At 47.2% G+C, this 22,746-nt stretch overlaps 1 protein-coding gene across 1 annotated transcript in view; it reads right to left on the bottom strand.

The window, feature by feature from the left end:
* MTARC2 (mitochondrial amidoxime reducing component 2) overlaps nt 1–19,554 on the bottom strand; it is a 36,671-nt gene extending 17,117 nt beyond the window's left edge. The window contains exons 1-4 of the mRNA XM_052653889.1: nt 19,283–19,554; nt 10,094–10,267; nt 1,986–2,148; nt 467–607 (exon numbers count right to left, since the gene is read on the bottom strand). Of these exons, the coding sequence (XP_052509849.1) occupies nt 467–607; nt 1,986–2,148; nt 10,094–10,267; nt 19,283–19,554 (750 nt within the window). The remainder of the gene's footprint in view (nt 1–466; nt 608–1,985; nt 2,149–10,093; nt 10,268–19,282) is intronic.
* Nucleotides 19,555–22,746: the final 3,192 nt, after the last annotated feature.

The raw sequence follows: 22,746 nt of genomic DNA, 5'->3' as shown, positions 1-22,746 counted from the left end.
CTCCTGGATGGTACAGGTACAAAAATGGGCTGTTCTCTTCATCTTTTTTTCCCTGTAGCTATCTTTGAGCTATAACTATCAATACACTCTAGCCTAGTTCCATTGTTATTTAGTTGCTCAATCTGACTCTTTGCAACCCCATGGACTGTAGCCTACCAGGCTTCGCTGTCCAAATAATTTCCCAGGCAAGAATACTAGAGAGAGTTGCAACTTTTTTTCTCCAGGGAATCTTCCCCACCCAGAGATGAAACCTGCCTCTCCTGCGTTGCAGGCGAATTCTTTATCACTGACCCACAAGGAAAGTCCCAGTCTAGACCTAGACGTGCTACAATTTGGGAGTTCCAATTGCTGGCTTTGGGGCCTGAGCAGTAAAGGGTGAGCAGCGCCACACACACACACACCCCCCCCCGCCCCCCCCGCCGGGAGCACCTCTAGACATTGTGCATAAAAGCAGAGAGCCGCTTACCTCCTCAAAAGCACTGCAGCCTGTCACCACGATATTTGGCCTGAAATTGTCTATTTTCACTTTCTTCTCCATCCTGGTATTCAGATCAGCCAGGGAGGCTTCCGACAGGATCATGACGGGGCTGCAGTCCGGGTAGGCCACCTGCACCAAGGACACAGCACCGTCAGCCCTCGCTGCCCATGGAACAGGCTCAGCCCAGCTGCCAAGCTGGGTGAAGCCCAGAAGCCAACCCACCAGAATGCAGAAGGGGAGAGCTGAGTTCAGGAGGGAGAGGTGACTCCGTGGGCTTGGAAACGGCCAGCCAGATCAGCACTGGAGCAGGGTTCCTGACCCCAGCCCCCACCCCCACCCCAGGGCCGCAGATAGGGCTCCCTGTCCACACACAGAAAGCAGCAGGGCCAAGGCTACCCTGCAGCCCCATCTCTTGTTCCTCACTCCCGCCCAGCAGTGAGTGCCCTGCCGCATCACCACCACCATCACCAGACAGGGGAAGGGTCTGCTGCCAATCACCTCTGCTCTAGCCCTGGTTTCCTTTAGTTGCACCATTCACTCCCATGCATTTATTAAGTACCACCTATTGGAGAAGGAAATGGCAACCCACTCCAGTGTTCTTGCCTGGAGAATCCCAGGGACGGGGGAGCTTGGTGGGCTGCCGTCTATGGGGTTGCACAGAGTCAGACACAACTGAAGTGACTTAGCAGCTGCAGCATGCATCAGACACTGTTCTAGGAGGGGAAATAGCGTGAATACAGCAGATAAAACCCCCTGCATTCAAGGAACTTGTAGTTCAGGGATCGTGGGGAGAGACACCCGGAGATGGATTTTGAGCCTCATCTCACTGCACAAAGCCTTTGGTTTGGGGGCTGCAGCTGACTCAGTGGAGGTGAGGTGCCTTTTAAACACCAGAAATGATCACACACCACTGGCTGTGAAGGGTGGACTTGGGTAAACTCTGCTTCTGTGATTTTAGAAGACCTGGATTTAGAAAACCTCAGGGACAGAGGAGCCTGATGGGCTACAGTCCACGGGGTCACAAAGAGTCGGGCACGACTGAATGACTGAGCACACAAGCACATAAACTTCACTTTGGCCTGCCAGCTCATCTCCTCTGTCCTCACCTGTCCAGGTAGCACCCTCAGTAGCCCCCCCCCCACCCCGGGTCATCCCTTAGTTCAGTTCAGTTCAGTAGCTCAGTCGTGTCCTACTCCTTGCAACCTCAGGGACTGCAGCACACCAGGCTTCCCTGTCCCATCACCAACTCCCGGAGCTTGCTCAGACTCATGTCCAGAGAGTTGGTGATGCCATCCCACCATCTCATCCTCTGTCATCCCCTTCTCCTCCTGCCTTCAACCTTTCCCAGCATCAGGGTCTTTTCCAGTGAGTCAGTTCTTCTAATCAGATGGCCAAAGGATTGGAGCTTCAGCTTCAGCATCAGTCCTTCCTAACTGGGGCCCCAAGGGAGGCTCTCTGTGGGCCCAAAAGGAAGCCGGAAGGGAAGGGCAGCTCCCTCCAAGCTCACCTGGTACTTCTTGTCCAAAGAAGGGAAAATTTCATGTGACGCTCTTGCCTTCATGCTCTTTTCAAACTGAACCAGCCTGAAAGCGTCCGTTTTCAAGAAGCTGGTGAACCACTGAGCAGCCTCGTCGCCACAGTCCCTGCCCTGGATGTCAAGACCAAATACCCTGGAACGGTCACAGAGAGCAGGGGGGTTACATTCGCACCTCAACACACTGAGTGGTGGGGTCAAGGTGGAAGAGCTGGGCTGCTGGGATCTGACTATCCTGGGAGACCAGTGAGTGGTCAGTGGGCCAAACCTGGGCAGAAGCAGAGCGGGAGGGAGCAGGGAAGAACCCGTCAGGTGCTCATAACTCATGCAGTTACAAGCTGAAATACCGATTTTTTTTCAAGAGGCGGGGCTGGAGCCTGATGCTCTGCATTCCTAACAAGCTTCGGGATGCCTAGGCTGCTGGTCCATGGACCACACTTTGAGTCGCAAGGATTTAGGATGCTTCAGAAAGGGAGAGGGACCATGGTGTGGTAGAGGTGCCCTGAACTTGGAGTCTGGTAAACCTGGTTCAAACTGGAACTCTGCCCTCTCTAATCTTACGACTTTTAGCAAATCATTAAACTCCTCTGACCTTCTGTCTCAGTTACAAATCGGAAATAATAATATATTACCTGCTTCACAAGGTGGACACAGGTTCCACCTGATAATGAAGTGGTCTTCAAGGATTTTTTTGCTTGAGCGGCCTCAAAAGATAAAAGCTATATACTCTCTTCCCCCAAAAAAGCTATGTACCCCTCACAGAATTGCAAGTTGACATGTAAACTTTTCTTCTTTTTTTTTAACTGAAATATAGTTGATTGACAATATTGTGTTCATTTCAGATGTAAATGATTGAGTTATATATATACTTTTTCAGGTTATTTTCCACTACAACTCATATAAGATATTGAATATAGTTCCCTGTTTTATGGGCTTCCCAAGTAGCCATAAAGAGTCCACCTGTCAATCCCTGGGTAAGGATGATCCCCTAGAGGAGGAAATGGCAATGCAATTCAGTATTGTCATCTGGATAAGCCCACAGACAGAGAAGCCTGACAGGCTACAGTCCAGGGGGTCAGAGAGAGTCAGACATGACTGAGCAGGCATGCACTGTGTGTGTCCCTGTTTTATGTAGCAAATCCTTGTTGTTTATCTATTTTATGCATTGCTCATGTCTGTTCATCTCATGCTCTTAATTTTTCCCTCTCTCCCTCACTTTCCCCTTGGGAAACAATAAGTTTGTTTTCTATTTCTGTGATTCTGTTTCTGTTTTGTATATAGATTCATTTGTATTATTTTTTAGTTTTCATATATTTGTGATAGCATATAATATTTGTCTTCCTCTGTCTGCGGTTCAGGGAGTCACAAAGAGTCGGACACGACTGAGCAACTGAACTGGACTGTCTGACGTACTTAGCATGATTTTCTCTACGTCCATCTGTATTTTTTATAAGTTTAATTTGTTATGAAAGATTAAATTTCCATTGAACTGTAAATATTAACATTTAAAGTAAAATTATATCATAATTTATATGTTACACCTTAATATTATAAATACATATAAATTATATTAAAATAAAATAAAATTATGCTTTTAAAAGCATACAGTGGAATTCAAATGCCAGGGTAGTTTGACAGCTATTTTCAAGAACTATTTTTAATAATACATGATTAAGTCCTGGGTGTTCATCGGAAGGACTGATGTTGAAGCTGAAACTCCAATACTTTGGCCACCTGATGCAAAGAGCTGACTCATTTGAAAAGACCCTGATGCTGGGAAAGATTGAGGACAGGAGGAGACGGGGACGACAGAGGATGAGATGGTTGGATGGCATCACTGACTCAATGGATATGAGTCTGAGTGAACTCCAGGAGTTGGTGATGGACAGGGAAGCCTGGCGTGCTGCAGTTCATGGGGTCGCAGAGTCGGACACGACTGAGCAACTGAGCTGAACTGAACTGAAGGACTTCTTTTCTGGCCCACGTTTTAAAAACTATTTTCAATTTTTTTCTCAGTCTAGGACTCCCCCAGTGGTCCAGTGGTTAAGATGCCATGCTTCTGCTGTAGGAGGCATGGGTTCCAACTGCAGTTGAAGAAGTTTCACACGCCACCTGGGGCAGCCAAAGGGAAACAAAAATGTTTTCCTAGCTTTATTGAAACATAATTGACATACAGCACTGCATATGTTCAGGGTAGAAAGCATAACAACTTGACTTACATGCATTGTGAAATGATCACAAGTTTAGTTAGCAGTCCTCATCTCATATTTTTTTTAAGTTCCTTTTTTCTTACGATGAGAACTCAGGATTTACTGTCTTCACAGATGGAATGAAAGAAGTTGATTCATAATAATTCCACTCATCTTTTGAATCCTTCTGTGATCTTTGGCATCCATTAAAAGTGTTTTTAATAATTTATCAGCAACAATTTGACTAGACGTGCCTTCATTTTAGTGTAAGACAAAGACTGAATCACCATCTTGTGGAATGACTTTACTCCCGTCATTAGAAACATTCTCCTTTAGCAATACCAGTATTCTTTTATTGTCTGGGCCCCCTACAGGTTTTTCCCTCCCAGGGCAGTGCTCTCTACTAAGACAAGGGATGGGCAAGCCTTTCATCTGTACCAAGGAGAGGTGGAGAAGAGAATTTGCCCCCTGCAGGTAATATCACAGCTGGAGGGAGAACCTATAAGATTCAAGGATCTGGAAACTGACTCCCTTAAAGGGATCCTAGCCCTCAGCTATCACGGGAGGTGTTTGCACTTCCCGGTGGGTGCCTCCTCCAGTCTGAAGGCCCCTGGGGTGGTGGATGTGAGGGAATCCGAGGCAGACCAGAAGATGCTCCCTGAGGCCCACAGACCTTGTCTGATGGCTAGACTCACCCCACCTACTGTCAAATCTCCATGCAGTTCTGAAGTGTCTTGGACCTTTGCCTTCTCTCTAAACCCTCTTCTTGGAGCCACTGTTCGGCCTCTGACTAACCCCTGGCTGCAACCCCATGGTCCTCTCATGGTCCTCTCCCTCACTGCCTTCAGCCTTTCCCCTAAAACTCTCCTCCACCAGTCTACTAATCCATACAGATCTGCTCCCCGGGCTGAACGCTTCCTTCAACCCCTTCAGGACAGCCCTCCTGTGTAAGTGCACACACTTCCACCCACTCAGGTGAGCCTAGTGTGGGCTCTCTGAGAAGCAGAGAGCACCCAACGGGGCAGGGGAAGACTAATTATCCAGTGCCCCTGAAAGGTACCTCCCCACACACATTAATCCTTCCTCCCTCCACTCCCTGCTAAAGACTCTACCCTTCTGTCATTCCACCTCGTGCAATTCTCTCCAAATTTTATGAAAAGTTCACTTTCTTCCATGTTTCTAAATGAGATGTTCTATAATCACCACCTCACAGAAAAGAACCGCATCTCCCTGAGTGAGCATAACAGAACTACATTAGTTAGTAATCTAATTTAGTTCAGGATTGGAGGAAATCAACTCTGAATATTCATCGGAAGGACTGGTGCTGAAGCTGAACCCCCAGTACTTCGGTCACTTGATGCAAAGAGCCAACTCATTAGAAAAGACCCTGATGCTGGGAAAGATGGAAGGCAGGAGGAAAAGGGGGCAACAGAGGGTGAGATGGTTGGATGGCATCCTCGACTCAACGGACATGAGCTTGAGCAAACTCTGGGAGATGGTGAAAGACAGGAAAGCCTGGCGTGCTGCAGTCCATAGGGTCACAAAGAATCAGACATGGCTGAGCAACTGAACAACCAAGTTAGTGATCTACTAATTTATAAAGCGAAATAACTCACTAAAAATACTTGAGAAGACATAAGAGCTTGAATGGACTTTTACAAAGAAAATCTAGGCGGTTTTACTGGAAAGTTTCACCAATGATCGAAGAATAAAAACTATCAAATGTAAACAGAAAAAGAAATTTAATTCTCACTTAAAATAGGACAAAGAGATAAGATGTCTAGGACTCAATCTAACAAGAGATGTACAATTCTATTATAGAGAAAATTATGAAATTTTGTTAAAGAAATAAAATAAGACACAAATAAGCGAGAAAAGAGAACACATTCATGGATAGGGAGGCCACTGACACTAAAGATGTGAGACCTATCATTTATTTAAGGGCCTTTTATGAATCAAGCACTCTTGAAATAGATAAATAAATTCATTTCAATTTTCCCTAAATGGATCCTCAAATTCAATGCAATTCCAATAAAAATCCCAAAAGGATTTTACATGGAATTTGACAAGCTGATTCTAAAATCTGCAGGAAGAAAGTCCCTGGCAGTCCAGAGGTTGGGACTCTGCACTTCCACTACAGTGTGAATGGGTTCGATCCCTGGTTGCAGAACCAAGATCCTGCCTTCCACACAGTGAGACCAAAAAAATAAAAACAATAACAATGTCCCACTGGTTAAAAAATAAAAGTGTGAAGTCCAAGGATAGTCAAGACACTTGGAAGATAAAATAATGAGGAGACTCACCTTACTCGATATCAAGATAAAAAGTTAAAGAAATTAAGACAGTGATGGATAGGATCAGGAATGGATACAGAATCCAGTGCAAAGGAGAGAGAGCTCAGAAAATAACTGACACTTTCTAAAGAAGCAAGTGGCTCAGTGATAAAGAAGCAGGAGATGCAGGTTCAATCCGTGGCTCAGGAAGATCCCCTGGACACGGAAATGGCAACCCACTCCAGTATTCTTGCCTGGGAAATCCCATGGACAAAGGAGCCTGGCAGGCTGTAGTCCATGGGGTTGCAAGAGTTGGACATTACTTTACGACCAGACAACGACAACAAAGATCTTAAGATGCCACAATGCAGGTGGCACTATAGATCACTGGGAAACAGATGGATTGTTCAATAAAATACTGGAACACTTGATAACTGTATAAGAAAATCAAATTGAATTTCTACCTCAAATCACCATCAAAAATCAACTCTAAAAAACTAAATAAATAAACTTTAGATGCAGAAACATAAGTAAAAAGGCAAAACTTCAATAGTTTTAGAAAAAGAATAGTAGGAGAATTTTTTATAACTTTGGAATAGAGTATATTTCTTAAGACACAAAAAGGCTAATCCCCCCCCAAAAGGTTAATTACTTTGAATATCATAAAATTTAAAATGTCTATTTTTCAGAAGATACCATAAAAAAGATTTAAAAAACAAGTCACAAAGCAGGATTTTGCATCTCTTATAATTGACCAAATAGATCCAACCTAAAGAACTCCCCATCAATAGGGAAAACTTGGGCATGGAACATAAAAAATAATTTCATAGACAAAAAGAACAATAGGAACCAATAACTATAAAGAAAAAATATTTAGCTTCCAGATTTCAATGGAATGCCTAGAAATGCAAATTAAAACTGCAGATACCACCTAATTCATTTTAAAGATACTTGCAGAATTAAAAATATAAGAAAAGCCAGATGAGGAGGACTGGTAACAAATCTAACTGATGAGGACACGAGGCAATGAACCCTTACTCTGGTGAGGTATAAATTGGTACAATTTTGGGAACCGATTAGCCATTTCCTTATCAAAATTAACATGCAGATACCCAATGACTCAGTAATTCTACTCCTAAGCTCATGCTCTAAAGAATTAAAGATATGTAGAAAAATGTTCTTAGGACATTTTTCCTATTAGAAAAAACCCTGCAAAATGACATGAGTTAATGGAGAAGAGCATAAAGAGCACTGTAGCAAAGTCATACAGTGGAAACTACCCCACAGTGAAAAAACTCAACTACAGCTTCCAGCCACAAGCCACAGATGAATCTTACAGCATTGAAAAGAACAAGCAGCTACAGAAGAATATTGCGTAATGACATTTCATAAACTTGAAGCAAAACTTAACCATATATTATCTAGGAGCGCATCCATACATAAAAAGGAGAGTAGCAGGAACCAGGAGAAAAAGAAATTCAGGACCCTGGTTTCTCTGAGGGGCAGGACATCATGAAGGTACTTGAAATAAATCCATTCATGTTATATTTCCTAAGTTGGGTATGGCTCTACAGGTGTTTGTTTCAGTATTGTGTTTTATAACTTATAAATACTTTATGTGGGGCTTCCCTGATAGCTCAGTTGGTAAAGAATCCGCCTGCAATGCAGGAAGGAGACCCTGGTTCCATTTCTGGGTTGGGAAGATCCACTGGGGAAGGGATAGGCTACCCACTCCAGTATTCTTGGGCTTCCCTTGTGGCTCAGCTGGTAAAGAATCAGCCTGCAATGCTGGAGACCTGGGTTCAATCCCTGGGTTGGGAAGATCCCCTGGAGAAGGGAAAGGCTACCCACTCCAGTATTCAGGCCTGGAGAATTCCATGGACTGTGTAGTCCATGGGGTCACAAAGAGTCAGACATGACTGAGCGACTTTCATTTCCATACTTTATGTAGATTCCTCACATATCAAATATTTAATTATATGATCGTCAGTAGTCAGTATATCTCATAATGGAATGAAACCCAGCTGGAGAAATTTCTTCTTCAAAGGAAACTATTACTTCAGTTATAAAGAAAAAAAAAAAACTTCTGTTGGACTGTCCAGGTTTTAAGTCATTTCTTTCTCACACCTGAAAATATGTTTGGACTTTTTAGACATCAATCTTTCATAAATCCTTATGATAATTAAGAAGCCCTACTGCTCTACAGTCGCTCTCAAAAAATAAAACGACACCACATAGGGTGAATAGGGAAAGCTAGTTAAAGAAACTAACAATGAAAGTTAATCAAATTCATGACACTGCATCGCCGTCCCTACAGCTCTGTTAAGGAATCTCCTTTACTTTTTCTGAGCTTGGTCTCCTCATTTGTAAAGTGTACTGATATCTGCCTCGTAAACTTACTGAGATAATTAACTGAAATACTGTCGTCAATGACTGATTGCTTCAGGCTTTCAAAACTGTAGAACCTGGAGTGATGGGTTTCGGTTCAGACACTTTGCTAATAAAAGCACACCATGAGGGTACAGGGAGCATTCCGAGACTCTCCAATTTCCACATGGTGAGAATTCTCGGGTCGTTACAAAGGGAGCGCCCATGGCAAGTGTCTAAGCCTCTAGGACGCCCGGCTAGCACAGGACAAGACCTTGAAAAGCCATGCAACTGGATGGCCCTGCAAGGGTCCCACAGGCTGAAAGGAAGCCCAGGCTTGAGGTGCATGTCTGGCCAGAGGTCAAATCTCATACCTCCTGATGCAGTCTCAGTCTCAGACCTCAGGGGCCACAGAGTCAGCAGGAAAAGCCTCAGCATCCATATCATTCAACCCAGAGATACAGGCAGGAACGTCTCCACTACTGAACGCTCTTGTCTGCCTGGCAATTCTGAATAGAAGTCCATCCTACTTGAACAAAAGGAAACAAACCCTAAAGACTGGCCCTCTGTATCCTCTCTATATTTTTATTACTTATTCTGGTTTTCATGCTTTGATATCTTGGGACTTGGTGACGCTGAAGGAACTCCCCCTTCCAGGGCTAACCAACTGAGAGAGATAGTGAAACACTGGGCTTTCATATGCAAACCAGCCAATCCAAAGTCCTCATCCAACCACCTCCCCCACTGCGTTTCACACTCTGGCCACCTTCGCCTGCTCTGATCACCAGGGTCAGATACCAGACAACCAAGGACAACCCCTGTGCCCCAGGGCCAATTTTCCCAGAGCCTGCAGAAACCAGAATAGAGAGTCTTGCAGTTTCCTCTGCCCTCTCTGCCTCCTGGCAGACCCCGGTATTTCCCCATGTGGTCCTGCATGGCATGAGCCTCTGGTTTCTAGGCATGTGTGAATATATGTGTGAAAAAAAAACTTCTTTCTTCATGACAGTCTTTTGTGTCTGCATGTCTTGCCATATCTGATAAAAGCAAATCTAAATATCCTTAATGCAGTATTCTATTTCACCCACTCACACTTGACCACTGGCTTGATCCCAAAGTAGACTAGACTTCTCTTAAATATTTCCTTTACCAGTCTCATCATCTACTGTACAAAGTGTAGCAAGGTGGAGCACAGGGGAGAGCCTAAATGGAAATGAGTCTTGGCACAGGTCCCCGGAGCCCCAGAGGAGAGCACCTGCAATCATGGAGCTTGTTTGAAGAATGCAGTTTGGTCGGCAAAACCAGCTGGTCCATGCCTGGAGCCCTGAGGATCAGGCAATCGTCCTCATAGGTGATGGAGACCAGCACAAGGCGAGGTTCCTGCCGGCCAGTCACCATGTGTCCATCTTCCTTTATCACCAGCCAAAACCTGCCAAGAAACAAACAAGGGCACACTCAGAAAAGCCTTTGCCACCCACTCCAAAGCTCCCCTCTAGCTTTCTATTTCATCAAAACCCTCCCTCTCTGGGACTTCCCTGGTGGTCCAGAGGCTGAGACTTCAAGCTCCTAATGCAAAACACCTGGGTTCGATCCCTAGTCAGGGAACTAGATCCCACACGCTGCAACTAAGAGTTTGCATGCAGTAACTAAAGATCCCAGGTGCTGCAACTAAGACTCGGAGCAACCAAACAAACATTAAAAAAAAAAAAAAAAAAGGAAAAAAAACTCCCTCTGCCCTGACTCGGGACCCAGCAATTTCTAGACAATATCCAAGTCTAGCCAAATTCTTTTGGTCCAAGAGATGGTGCTACCCCACACCCCAAAAGGGTTTGTTTGGTACAAAGAACCCTGGGGAAGAGCATCTGACCAATGTATGAAAATCCCCAGTCCCCCAAATCCTGGTGAGGCTGGCGTAGGGATCTCCTCTACTGCTAGAGCTCATACATTGCTCACTTTGGGACTTTGTTTTGGTCAGAGACTTCCCTGGTTAAAGCAAAAGGTCTTCCAGGTCTTTCTGCTGTGGAACAAGAGAGGACTGACTAAATGGCTACTGGTGTAGGTGGACTGAAACTCTAGACGAAGGTCTTGAATGTGTGTGACTCCAGTGGATGCAAACGACCCTCTGCTGGGCTTAACTTGCTGGGACATGTGGACCTTGATCAGGAAACCTGTAAATAGCCTTTCTTCTTCATGCACACGTGAAAACTTATACAACGTTATAAACCAATGCCGCGTCTGTATGTGTGCACTCAATCACTCAGTTGTGTCCAATTCTTTGAGACCCCATGGACCATTTTTAAAAAGGAAGAAAATGTGGTGTATCTATATGGCAGAATATTATTTAGCCATAAAAAGAAGGAAATTCTGCAATTTTTAGACAACATGGGTGAAACTTGAGGGTATTAACAGTAAGTGAAGTAAGTCAGACAGAGAAAGATAAATACTGTATAATCTCACGTGTAAGTGAAATCTAATAAGCTGGGAATTGCTGGAAACAGAAAGTAGGGCACCTCCCTGGTGGTCCAGTGGCTAAGACTCCACGTTCCCCAGGTGAGAGGCCCAGGTTTGCTCACTGGTGGGGGAACCAGATCCCACATGCCGCAACTAAGACCTGGTGCAGCCAAATAAGCAAACATTTTACAAAGAAAGTAACAGAGAGCAGACTGGTGGTTGCCATGGGGTGAGGGTGGGGGAAATAAGTGACTGCCTTCAGGCGGTCAAAGGGTACAAACTTTGAGCTCTAAGGGGAAAAAAATGTCTGTAATGTACATTATGACATCTCAAGTTAATAATACTGTATTTACACTTGAAAATTGTTAAGAGAGAAAATCTCAAATGCTCTCACGATAACAACAGTGACAAAATGGAAATTATGTGCGGTGAAGGATGTGTTCATTAGCCTTATTATGGGAATCATTTCACAATATATGTGTGTATCTAATGATCACATTGTACACCTGAAACTTACTCAATGTTATATTTCAGTTATCTCAGTAAAGCTGGAGAAAAAAAAAATGACTTACGCAATTCACGTGTTAGATAAGAACTCATCTTCTAGACAGTCCCCACCCTCCACCCCACCCCCCGTTCTGGGCTCAGCTTTCACACTCAGTGTATCACATCCAGGGAGAGAGTGGGGTGCAGAGTGAGCTGAAGAATGGAATGTTAGGCTGGTTATGCTCTTATCTATAGTAATGCATATACTGACATTTTGGGTTATACCACACATATGATTTGATTCCTAAGTGTGCCGCCCCTAAGGAAAATGAGTTTCAGCGTCACTGTTTTAGACAGAACAAGAGCAGTGGGTGAGGAACTCTGCAGACTCAGATGAGTGAACCACCACTGAAAGCTGAAGCCTCCCACACGTGAGCACGAAAAAAAGACAGCCCCTGCTGGAATGAGGGAGACATTTCAAAATATGCCTAGAGCCAGATGGAATGGTGAGATAACCTGATGAGCCAGGTCTCTGGCAGGGAGTCTCCTCTCTGGAACCTCCCCTTCAGACAGCCCATTCCTGTCCAAGTGCTGGGTAACTTGCCTCCAAGCCAGCAGACACGGGCTGGGTCCTGAGCCCAGCTCCCTGGCATGCGTGCTGGTGCGCGGGTACCACAGTGGCCGTGGCAGTGGTGATAGAGCAAAGGCATTTTGGGAACTGCTGTGGCTACTCTCCCGGGAGCTGAGGATGCTGGGCAGTACTAGGTCCCCGACCCTCTGAGGGGGCCTCCTTTTTTTTCCCAGGCATCTTTGGCTTTCAGGGTTCCCTAGCCCTTCACCTGCGGGGTAAGAGTGGGTTCTGCGACCCAGGGCTTTCCTGCCTACCTTGTCATAGCCCTGTGATGCTGGGAAAGATGGAGGGCAGGAGGAGAAGGGGGCGACAGAGGCTGAAATGATTGGATGGCCTCACTGACTCAATGGACATGAGTTTGCGCTAACTCCAGGGGATGGTGAAAGACAGGGAAGCCTGGAGTGCTACAGTCCGTGGGGTTGCAAACAGTCGGGGACCATTTAGCAGCTGAACAACAACATTCCCTCAGGGCTGGGCCCTGTTCCTTATTTCCAGCTTCATCCTTGGGCACAGAGTCCTGGGTGGCCCTGCTCTAATGAACCCCACCAAAGCCTGCACCTGAACTTTCAACATGGCCCGTCCTGCTCTGAAACGAGCCTCCCTCTGAGAGCCCCACACGACCAGGCTTATCCAGACAGGAGTCACACACCCCTACAGATTATTATTTCTAAAAGTCAGCCCTGGGCCAAGTCTTTTCACCTCCCATCTTTCTCCCCACTTGAAACCCTGCACTCTGGTTCTCAAGCCTCACCCCTAGCTTATTGTATAATGACCTGGGTGTTAATCCCTGGGAGGAGGCAGAAGTGGTGGCTGGAAGTTCTGTGCTAACCTGCAATGGCAGGGGCAAGAGGCAGCTTGCAAGCAGCCTGACCTTGGGGCGGGACGATCACAACGGAGGATGCAAAGAGCCATTGGCAACGCACACCAGCCACCCCCGTTACCCTGTAACCGGAATGATGTTATTTTTCACCTCCTGCAGACAAATAATGCCCAGGAGTGAATAATGACCTCTGCTCTGCCAGACGAGAAAGAAAGGATCTGTCTGCAGTGTGGATTTGATCACGACCTACTTTTCCTCACCTGCAACCCTGAAAGCCAGCACCTCCGTTTTACACAGAAAACACTAGTGTGTGGCATGAAGAGCATTGCAGAGCCCAGAACTAAGTCTCCAAAGGAACAGCGATGCCCTGAACGACCCACAGCAGTGTTCAGGGAGCAGAGCGCAAGACAGATGGAAAGTGTCATTTCTAAACGGACAGACTGGCCTGGGAAGTGGGAAGGACTTGGCCAGCAAAGGGAGGAAAACAGGAGCCCCACCACAGAGAGCTGGAGGGTAAAGGAAGGAGGGAAGGACACTTGGGATAATAAACTTAGGGGACTCAGGTCTCCAAGAGGGAATAGTCTGTGCAGAAGAAATGAAGGGCTGGCTTCATAAACGGCTGGGGTGGATTTATCAATGGGTGAGACATACGGTCAAGGAGGACAGCCCAGAATCTGTGCCAAACAGCTAACGTCAGCATTTTGCTGGACAGTCTTGAAACCAGCTCAAAGCTCAGGGCACTCAGGGCCAGCGCTCACGGACACGTTAAGGCTTTGACTAGAACAGCTCTAGAAATTGAAGGCTCAGAGTGTTAGGACCAAACTGAAGCCAGGACAGGGTCTAAGGGGCAGGCTAGGCCTGAGAAAAGGTGAAGCACTGGGAACTCCCGCAGGCAGTGTAGCTAGACCAATCAGAAAAATCCCCGTAGACCCCGCCTGCGCCAGACCCGAGCCAATCCAGATAGGGATGCGAGGTTTAAAAGTCTCTTGTGCGCACGCGCGCGCGTACGGTTTAACCAATCAGCTATTGGTTACAGAAACAAAGACCCGTCTGTATAAAAGTATATGTGATTCAGAGCTCAGGGCTCTTGTCGGATTCTGCTGTGCTGGATAAGACCTGGGCCCTAACTCGAGCTAGCAATAAACCCCTTTATGCTTTTGCATTGCTGTGGACGTCTTATTCTCTCAGTTTTGGGGACTCGGACTCTGGGCATAACAAGAGCAATTAGAGAAGAAGTGCTCAGCATCGGAGAACAGTTCAAAAGACACGGGTTCGAAATGGAAATTAATCAAAGCGGCCTTTTCCTGCCTTCTAGACTCTTCGGAGTTTCACGATGGAAATCTCAAGTTGGGAGAATAAGAGCGTTATAGCAGAGTTCTTTCCAGTTTGTTTTCCAGTTTCAGTTATCGCTTAATAAATAAAATATAGATAGACAGGGACTTGGAGATCATCAAATTGAACCTCTTTAGCCAATGAAAAACAGGCTCGGAAGAGGTTAAGTGACTTCTCTGGAGGTCTCCTGAGACTTGCTGTGATCCCTGCCCTTGTAAATTACATACTGGCTTCACAGCAAGGGCATGAGTGTTGCCCTCAGAGATATCAGTTCAAATCCCTTCAGCATATTGTGGTCTTGTTGTTGTAGGAGATAGATGGGCTCCAGGTTAGATAGTTACAACTGGCCTCCTGTTTATGTTTCACAGGGGCCCAAAGAAGTGGGCTTCAGGCTGGATACTTAGAACTGTTAGCATTTTCTGAGACAAGAGATAGGTGGGCTCCTTCTCACTAAGAAGGCTGCCTACACCCTTTCTCTCCACATTGCTAATAATAAACTTTGTATCGGCATTTACAGTTTCTGCCTCTGTGATAAATGCGTTTTTCACTGGGGTCAAAGATCCAGGGGAAAAATAGCTTCTAGCCTCTAGCCCTTGCTGGCCTGGTGCCTAAGATTCCTGATTCTCATCCAGGCTACCCAGGTTCAATTCCTGGGCAGGGAATTAAGATCTCACTTCACTGCCGCCTCACCGAGATCACTGTGATCTCGGGTCAGATACTCATCCTTTCTGATACCATTTCCTTATTTGCAAAGTGGACACAATATCTAGCCCACAAGATTGCTATGAGGCTTAAATTATATTATCTGTTGAAAGGCCTTTGTTCAGTGTCTGCTGAGTATGAACCATCAAATAAAAGTATTCCATCGCTTTTCCCTGCCTCACCCCAGTCTCCACACCACACTATCCCATCTCAAGCATATATTGTTCAAAACAAGGGAACGCTCACACAGTTCCATCTATTTTCGGACGTCCACAGAGGCAGAAAAGCAAAGGAAAAATATTCTCTTTCCATGTAAGCCAGAGTCACAGCAAAGTAGTGGCAACATGCAGTGGGAAACAATAGTTCTTCCTGATGAAAAGCGGACACACAGGCAAGCACTGACTCTCTGTGCGTTAGTGCTTCACGTGTGCATCAGTGCTTCACGTGAAGAAGGGAGCACAACTGCCTTTTCTCTGGATGTGCACCATGAGAACGTATGTCTTCACTCTGGCTCAAGTCTTCCCAGCAATCAGGAGGCTTTTCTAATCCTTCACACTTGAATCAGCTCAGATTCTTCTTAATGGTCCCAGAGAAACCCTCCAATCATAGCATCAGAATCACCTAGGGAGACTTTAACACCTGAGAAATGGAGTATTTCCTGCCATATCAGCAAATAAGGATGCCAACAGGCGTGCTAAGTCGCTTCAGTCGTGTCCAACTCTTTGTGACCCTATGGACTGTAGCGCACCAAGCTCCTCTGTCCATGGGATTCTCCAGCCAAGAATATTAGTGTGGGTTGTCTGCCCTTTTCTAGAGGATCTTCCCAACCCAGGAATGGAACCCGTATTTCTTACATCCCCTGTGTTGGCAGGCGGGGGGGTTCTTTATCAGTCAGCAGCAATTTCAGCCCTCCATTGTGAGCTGGTGAGCCCTGAGGGAACTCAGGAAGAATACCTGCCATGCAGCTACTCCCTTTGTGAGCCCTGAGGAACTCAGGGTGTGAAAATAGGATGCTGGCCCCAGATAGGTGTAGTGCATATCAGAGGAATGATTTCAGTGAGCTCAGACTCTTGCATCTTCCCATAATAGAAAAGCGCTAAATTCCTTAACTTGGGATATCTAGTTTTTTTAAGTTACAAAAAACTTTTGACAATCAGACTGACTACCTGCCCTTTGTTGCAAAACTCCTCTATAACCTGGCTCCTCTCTTCTGCCTCTTCAGACCAGTTCTCTCAAGGTCACTTGAGATGTTGTCTCCGGGGTTTGAAGTCCTAAAAATTCCCACCAAACAGAACTCAACTTAGAACTCAACACAGTTCTCAACTTGTAGGTTGTGACTATTTTTTAGGTCGACACACCCCACACAAGCTTGTTTCACTCCTATTCCATAGGCCTCGGATGGAAAACTCAGGATATTACAGTCTTAAAAAACTTTCCAGGGACTTCCCTGGTGGTACAGTGGATAGGAATCCACCTCCCAATGCAGGGGCCAAGGGTTCGTTCCATCTTCGTCCAGGAAGATTCCACAGGGTTCAGAGCCACTGAAGTCCATGTGCCACAACTGCTAAGCCTGCACACCCAGAGCCTGTGCTCCTCAAGAGAAGACACTGCAAGCAGAACCCTACGTACAGCAAGGAAAAGCAGCCCCGCTCACCATCACTAGAGAAGGCGCGTGCAGGAATGAAGACCCAGCACAACCAAAAACAAGTAACTCTCCAGGATTAGAAATCTGGGGTGAAAGGGATGGAAAATTCCCTGTGAGCTTCACACAACACTTTTCTAAAACAACCTGAAGTTTTTCCATGCCATGGGAGCCCACATTTCTTTAAGGGGAGAGCAGTTTTCAGCGAAGAGAATACATGTGTCCCGGGAATGAACTCAGGGCAGCAGACACCCTCCGCTAGAAGGCTCCCGCAACGACCAATCTGCAAACCTCCCTCCTCTAGACATAGGACCACAGCTAATCTATCCCAGCCAGACAGCAAAGCATCTTCATCCTAAGGAAGCAAAAAAGGAGGTTCCGTTCTTCCTTGATGACTCTTTCTAGGGTCTGGAATCATTCCCTGTCTCAACTACCAATTGGCACATGCCAGGCATCTGGCCATCTACCTCTACAAGGATTAAACCATGTGTTGCTGCAGCTGCTGACTTTCAACACCTCCTGAAAGGAGTTCAGGGTGGAGAGAGAAAATGAAGCAGTCTGTGCTCTGGGAAAAACTGAGGAGACAGGTCCTCAGATGGTTAGACGTTTTCAGGAGCCAATTTTGTGAGCCCAATTTTTGTATCTCCTCATATTTGGAAAAGCACTAAAATCCTTGAAGGTGATGACTGTTCCTCATGACTAGCAAAGCTTCACGAGACTGGTAGAAATCTTCTGGAAAAATATGTGCTTGATTGCATGTATTCCCCCTTCCCCAAATTACATGCATACTGACCTTTCCCCCCTGCCTCTTTGGAACAGTTTCTCAGAGCTATCTGAGGTTCTGGCTCCTGGGCGGCAGTCCTCATTTTGCCCCAAGTAAAACTTAACACTCACGTTGTGCATGTTTTTTTTTAAGTTGACACCTGCCAAGATGGCCTTCCCCTTATGTAGCTGCACCATTCTGTGTCCATGAGTATGTCTGTGGGCTCACCTCTGACAGGAGAAAAATGACAGGGCACCTTTTTTGAGGGAGGAGGATGAAATTCTGATGTGTCAGGTCCTATGTAGGTAAGGACTTTACCTAAAGTTTTTCACTGAGGATCACTCTGCCTCTGGGGGAGGGGACACACCATTCCTTTAGTGGCAGGTATTATACGCATGGTCCCCCTGCCATATCCCTCCCCAACAGAAGACTGCCCTCTGCTCATTACGTATTACAGCGGGTCAGGACCCCAACCTCCAGCATGTCTCAGGAACCTTCCCCGGGTATTAGAAATGGTGAGGGACCAGCCCCAGCAAGGCCAAAGCCAGTGTGCTTGAACAAGACTTGGTTTCAGCATTGCTCCCATCTACCCACTAGTGCCAAGAACATTTTACTTTTCTACTATTGCGTTCATATGAAGAATCAGAAAATTTAGAACAGCAGCCTTGGAGATAAGCAGTCAGACCCCAAGTTTTTATAGAGCCTCTCCTCCAGGGAGGGACAGAGATTTTGCAAGCAAGCAGGACCCTGTGGGGCTTTCCCAGGACAATCCCTCCCCTATCTCTGCTTTAGGTTCTCTCTGAAGTACCTGCTTGTTTTTCAGTGGCTAAGTCCAGACTCTTTGCAAACCCACGGACTACAGCACACCTAAATAACAGTATTTGATACATATTTCCCAGGCTGTTTTATAGATATGAAAACCCTCACCAAATGGAAGATGGTAACTACTAGATGACCATGAGTACACAGTTCCAAGCCTCCTGGAGCCTAAGGAATGATAACACTAACTCCTGTGACACCCCCATGTTACTTCACTGTAAGCCAGTCAAGAAAATTGTGCAGGATCTTATTTCTGATCCTGCAATACCCCCTCACTTGGCTTTAAAAATGCTTTGTCAAGGGACTTCCCTGGTGGTTCAGTGGCTGGGACTCTACGATCCCAGTGCAGGGCCGGGGTTTGATCTCTGGTCAGGGAGCTGGATCCCATGTGCTGCAGCTAGTAGTTCACAGGTCACAACCAGAGATCCCACTGCAGACCAACAAATGAATAAAGATTTTAAAAAAGTTTGTCAAAACCTTTCCAGGAGAGGTTTGGGGGAGGCATGCGACACCAGTCTCCTTGCATGGCCCTGCAATAAAGATTTCTCTCCTCCAAACTCCAGCCTTGTGAGTTGTTTGGCTTCACTGAGCCCTCCAGGCACAAAAACTTGCAGCTAACAGCTTGCCTCCACTACCTTTCCAAATCTGAACCAGACACCAACTTGACCCTTCTATCTAAAACATCAGAGACAGCCCAGGAAACTCAAGCGGCAAACCTCCTTTCCTGGGACAAGCCCCAACTCCCCCAACCCACCCCCTCCCCGGCAGGTCCCGCGCTGTTCCCGCGCCCGGCGCTACCTGTCCCGCAGGTGGCCGCTGCGCAGCCCCAGGGCCGTGCACTCGGCCGCGTCCACCGACACCCCCTTGCAGGACTTGACCGGGTAGATCCACAGCTCGCTCACCGTGCCCACCTGCTGCAGCCGCCGGCGCCGACCGGGCCGCGCGCGGAGCCAGGCGACGGCCCCCAGAGCCACTGCGGCCAGTCCCAGGGCGGCCACCCCGAGCCAGCGGGGCCCGGGCGGCGCGGGGAGGCCCAGGCGGGCCAGAGCCGAGGAGCCGGCGGCGCCCATGACCCAGCGATCGCGGGCGAGGGCCTGAGCGCACACGGGGCAGCGTCTGGAGTGAGGAGGGCGCCTGGCGCTCAGGGCTCCGGCGAGAGGGCGGAGCCAGGGTCGGTCCGGTCACGCTCCCTGGCACCCTTTCCGCGCGCCGAGGCGGCGGGACTGGCTGTGCGCGAGGAGGGGACGCCTAACTGAGGGGCCGAGGATCCGGCGGTAACCGAGGGGCATGAGACAGAGAGCGGGCCGGGATGTTCAGACGCCCCTGGGATCGGGAAACCGAAGCCGCAGGCCTGGCTGGCCGTTCTCTCTCTGAGCGGTCACTTTCGCCTTATTGCTCCCTCTTCCTGGTGGCCGGCGACGCAACCCCTCACCCGCCCACACTCCACCCGCTCTCCACTGCCTCTTGGCTTCCTGCACGGCCCACTTAACTGCGTGACTGGAGCCCAGCGAACAGGGAAAGCGGACGTCGAAGGGACCACTTTAAACGTTTAGCAGCTCCTACTGGCAAATGGCTCTGAGAACTGCAGAACTTTGGGCCCATAACCCGCTCCGTGGAAACGTCTATGCTGTGGATAAACTCCACCATGGCTTCTTGCTGCATAAGGCTAAGCCCCGAGGATGACCCCAGCCTCTCCTTCAAATGCCTACCTGAGAAAACTCACTGTTGCCAGGAGGTTTCAGTGTTTTGTTCCTGCCAACATCTGAGGACTGGCCCCTCGATCCTCACCTCCCTTCCTTGTTACTGACCTTTGCTCTTGGCCTCCTTAATCAATAGAAACCAGTAAGAAGCAGAGGGGAGGCAACAAATTTAGGCAAGGCCATGTTGGAACTTGAGCTGCAGCACCAGGAAGCAAAAACAAGTAACAGATTCCCTCCCTTGCTCCCTGAGAGGGTGAGGGTGGGGGGTGGGGGGCTGCTGATTCCTTATGTGGGGTGAGGGCAGGGGTGGATCCAGGGGTAGGGCTGGAGGGGTAGCTTAAGTGGGTTGCCCACCCCTTGGTGGTCCTAGGTGCAGGGTGCATAAAGCAGGGTGCAAAAGCAGACCCCTTCTTTTGCTGGGTTTGGGGTCTTGTATCTTCTTGTCCATAATTTTCCCCCGCTGCACATGCACACAGCTATTTTTAGTCCCTGTAGTTTCTTTGTATTTTGTTGCTGCAGGAGACCTTTGTCCGGGTGCAAGCATTGCAGCAAAGGGTCCCAGGTCCCAACCTGTCTCACTTTTAGAGCCCTTACTCAAAAGGCTTCACCATTGCAAATCCTCCCTCTGTCCCTTCCATATGTGTATGAATCTCCTACAACTCAGAAGTGTCTTTCTCAAGGGCCTGAGAACCATTCCTTTGACCTGTAATCAGTACCTCTGGTCCAACTCCATCTCATTGCCCCCATCTTTGTCAGTTTCACTTGAGACACCCCCCCTCCCCCTTGCTCTCCTTCACCCTTTAAAACCCAGTCAACTCTGCATTCATGGGAATGGAGTTCCGTTCTTTCCCCCTCAGTTCAGTTCAGTTCAGTCACTCAGTCGTGTCCGACTTTTTGCAACCCCATAGACTGCAGCTCCCCAGGCCTCCCTGTCCATCACCAACTCCCAGAGTTTACTCAAACTCATGTCCATTGAGTCGGTGATGCCATCCAACCATCTCATTCTCTGTTCCCCTTCTCCTCCCATCTTCAGTCTTTCCCAGCATCAGGGTCTTTTCAAATCAGGCAGTTCTTCGCATGAGGTGGCCAAAGTGTTGGAGTTTCAGCTTCAGCATCAGTCCTTCCAATGAATATTCAGGACTGATCTCCTTTAGGATGGACTGGTTAGATCTCCTTGCTGTCCAAGGCATTCTCAAGAGTCTTCTCCAGCACCACAGTTCAAAAGCATCGATTCTTCGGCACTCAGCTTTCTTTATAGTCCAACTCTCACATGCATACATGACTACTGGAAAAATCATAGCTTTGACTAGATGGACCTTTGTTGGCAAAGTAATGTCTCTGCTTTTTAATATGCTGTCTAGGTTGGTCATAACTTTTCTTCCAAGGAGCAAACGTCTTTTAATTTCATGGCTGCAATCACTATCTGCAGTGATTCTGGAGCCCAGAAAAGTCTGTCAGTGTTTCCATTGTTTCCCCATCTATTTGCCATGAAGTGATGGGACCAGATGCCATGATCTTAGTTTTCTGAATGTTGAGTTTTAAGCCAGCTTTTTCACTCTCCTCTTTCACTTTCATCAAGAGGCTCTAGTTCTTTGCTTTCTGCCATAAGGGTGGTGTCATCTGCATATCTGAGGTTCTTCATTCCAGCTTGTGCTTCATCCAGCCCAGTGTTTCTCATGATGTACTCTGCATATAATTTAAATAAACAGGGTAACAATATATAGCCTTGACATATTCCTTTCCCGATTTGGAACCAGTCTGTTGTTCCATGTCCAGTTCTAACTATTGCTTCCTGACCTGCATACAGATTTCTCAAGAGGCAGGTCAGGTGGTCTGGTATTCCCATCTCTTTCAGAATTTTCCAGTTTGTGGTGATCCACACAGTCAAAGGCTTTGGCATAGTCAGTAAAGCAGAAGTAGATGTTTCCCTACTGGTTCCATAAAATTCCTTCTTACTGCTTTAACTGAAGTCCAGGTTTGTTACCCCTTACCAGCTCTATTCACACAGCTCTTGGGTAAACAGTGGATTTTCTTAGAGAAGTTAAGGTTTGAGGTCATTTGTTTATTTTTCAAAGATTGTCCTTTAACCTGCTGCCAGGTTCTGAAGAGTTACCAGCAGGCCACCTCCCACCATCAGGATTGGTCATTCACAGGAGAAAAGGGCTGCCCTCCAGGCTGGGAGGAGAGCAGAGGAGGGCAGGGTGCAGAGGAGCCAAGCTCCCTTCCAGGGTTCCTCCTGCAAAGCGAAAGTCAAAATCTCCCTATAAACAGACCCTGTTGGAAACTCCAGGCCAGTGCACTCTCTCTCTTCAAACAGCACATATTCTCATCATGCTCAGAGACCAGGACTTAGATGTCTTTTTCTAGTGTGGTGTTGTGAATGAGGTGTGTGTTTAAACTTGCACCTGGTCCCCTTCACTTCTCCAGATACCAGGCCCCACAAGTCTACCATCAGCACGAGGTCCTTATGAACCCATCCCCCACACTGCCCTTGAGCTCCAGGACATGAGAAACTGTCTTGTTGAGCATCTGTTCCTTTCCACACACAGTTATTGCTCATTC

This window comes from Budorcas taxicolor, chromosome 16 (genome assembly GCF_023091745.1).
Source record: "Budorcas taxicolor isolate Tak-1 chromosome 16, Takin1.1, whole genome shotgun sequence".
In the NCBI taxonomy this organism is placed as follows: domain Eukaryota; kingdom Metazoa; phylum Chordata; class Mammalia; order Artiodactyla; family Bovidae; genus Budorcas; species Budorcas taxicolor.
The sequence above is the reverse complement of the archived record's forward strand: the minus strand, read 5'-3'. Positions and strand labels throughout refer to the sequence as shown.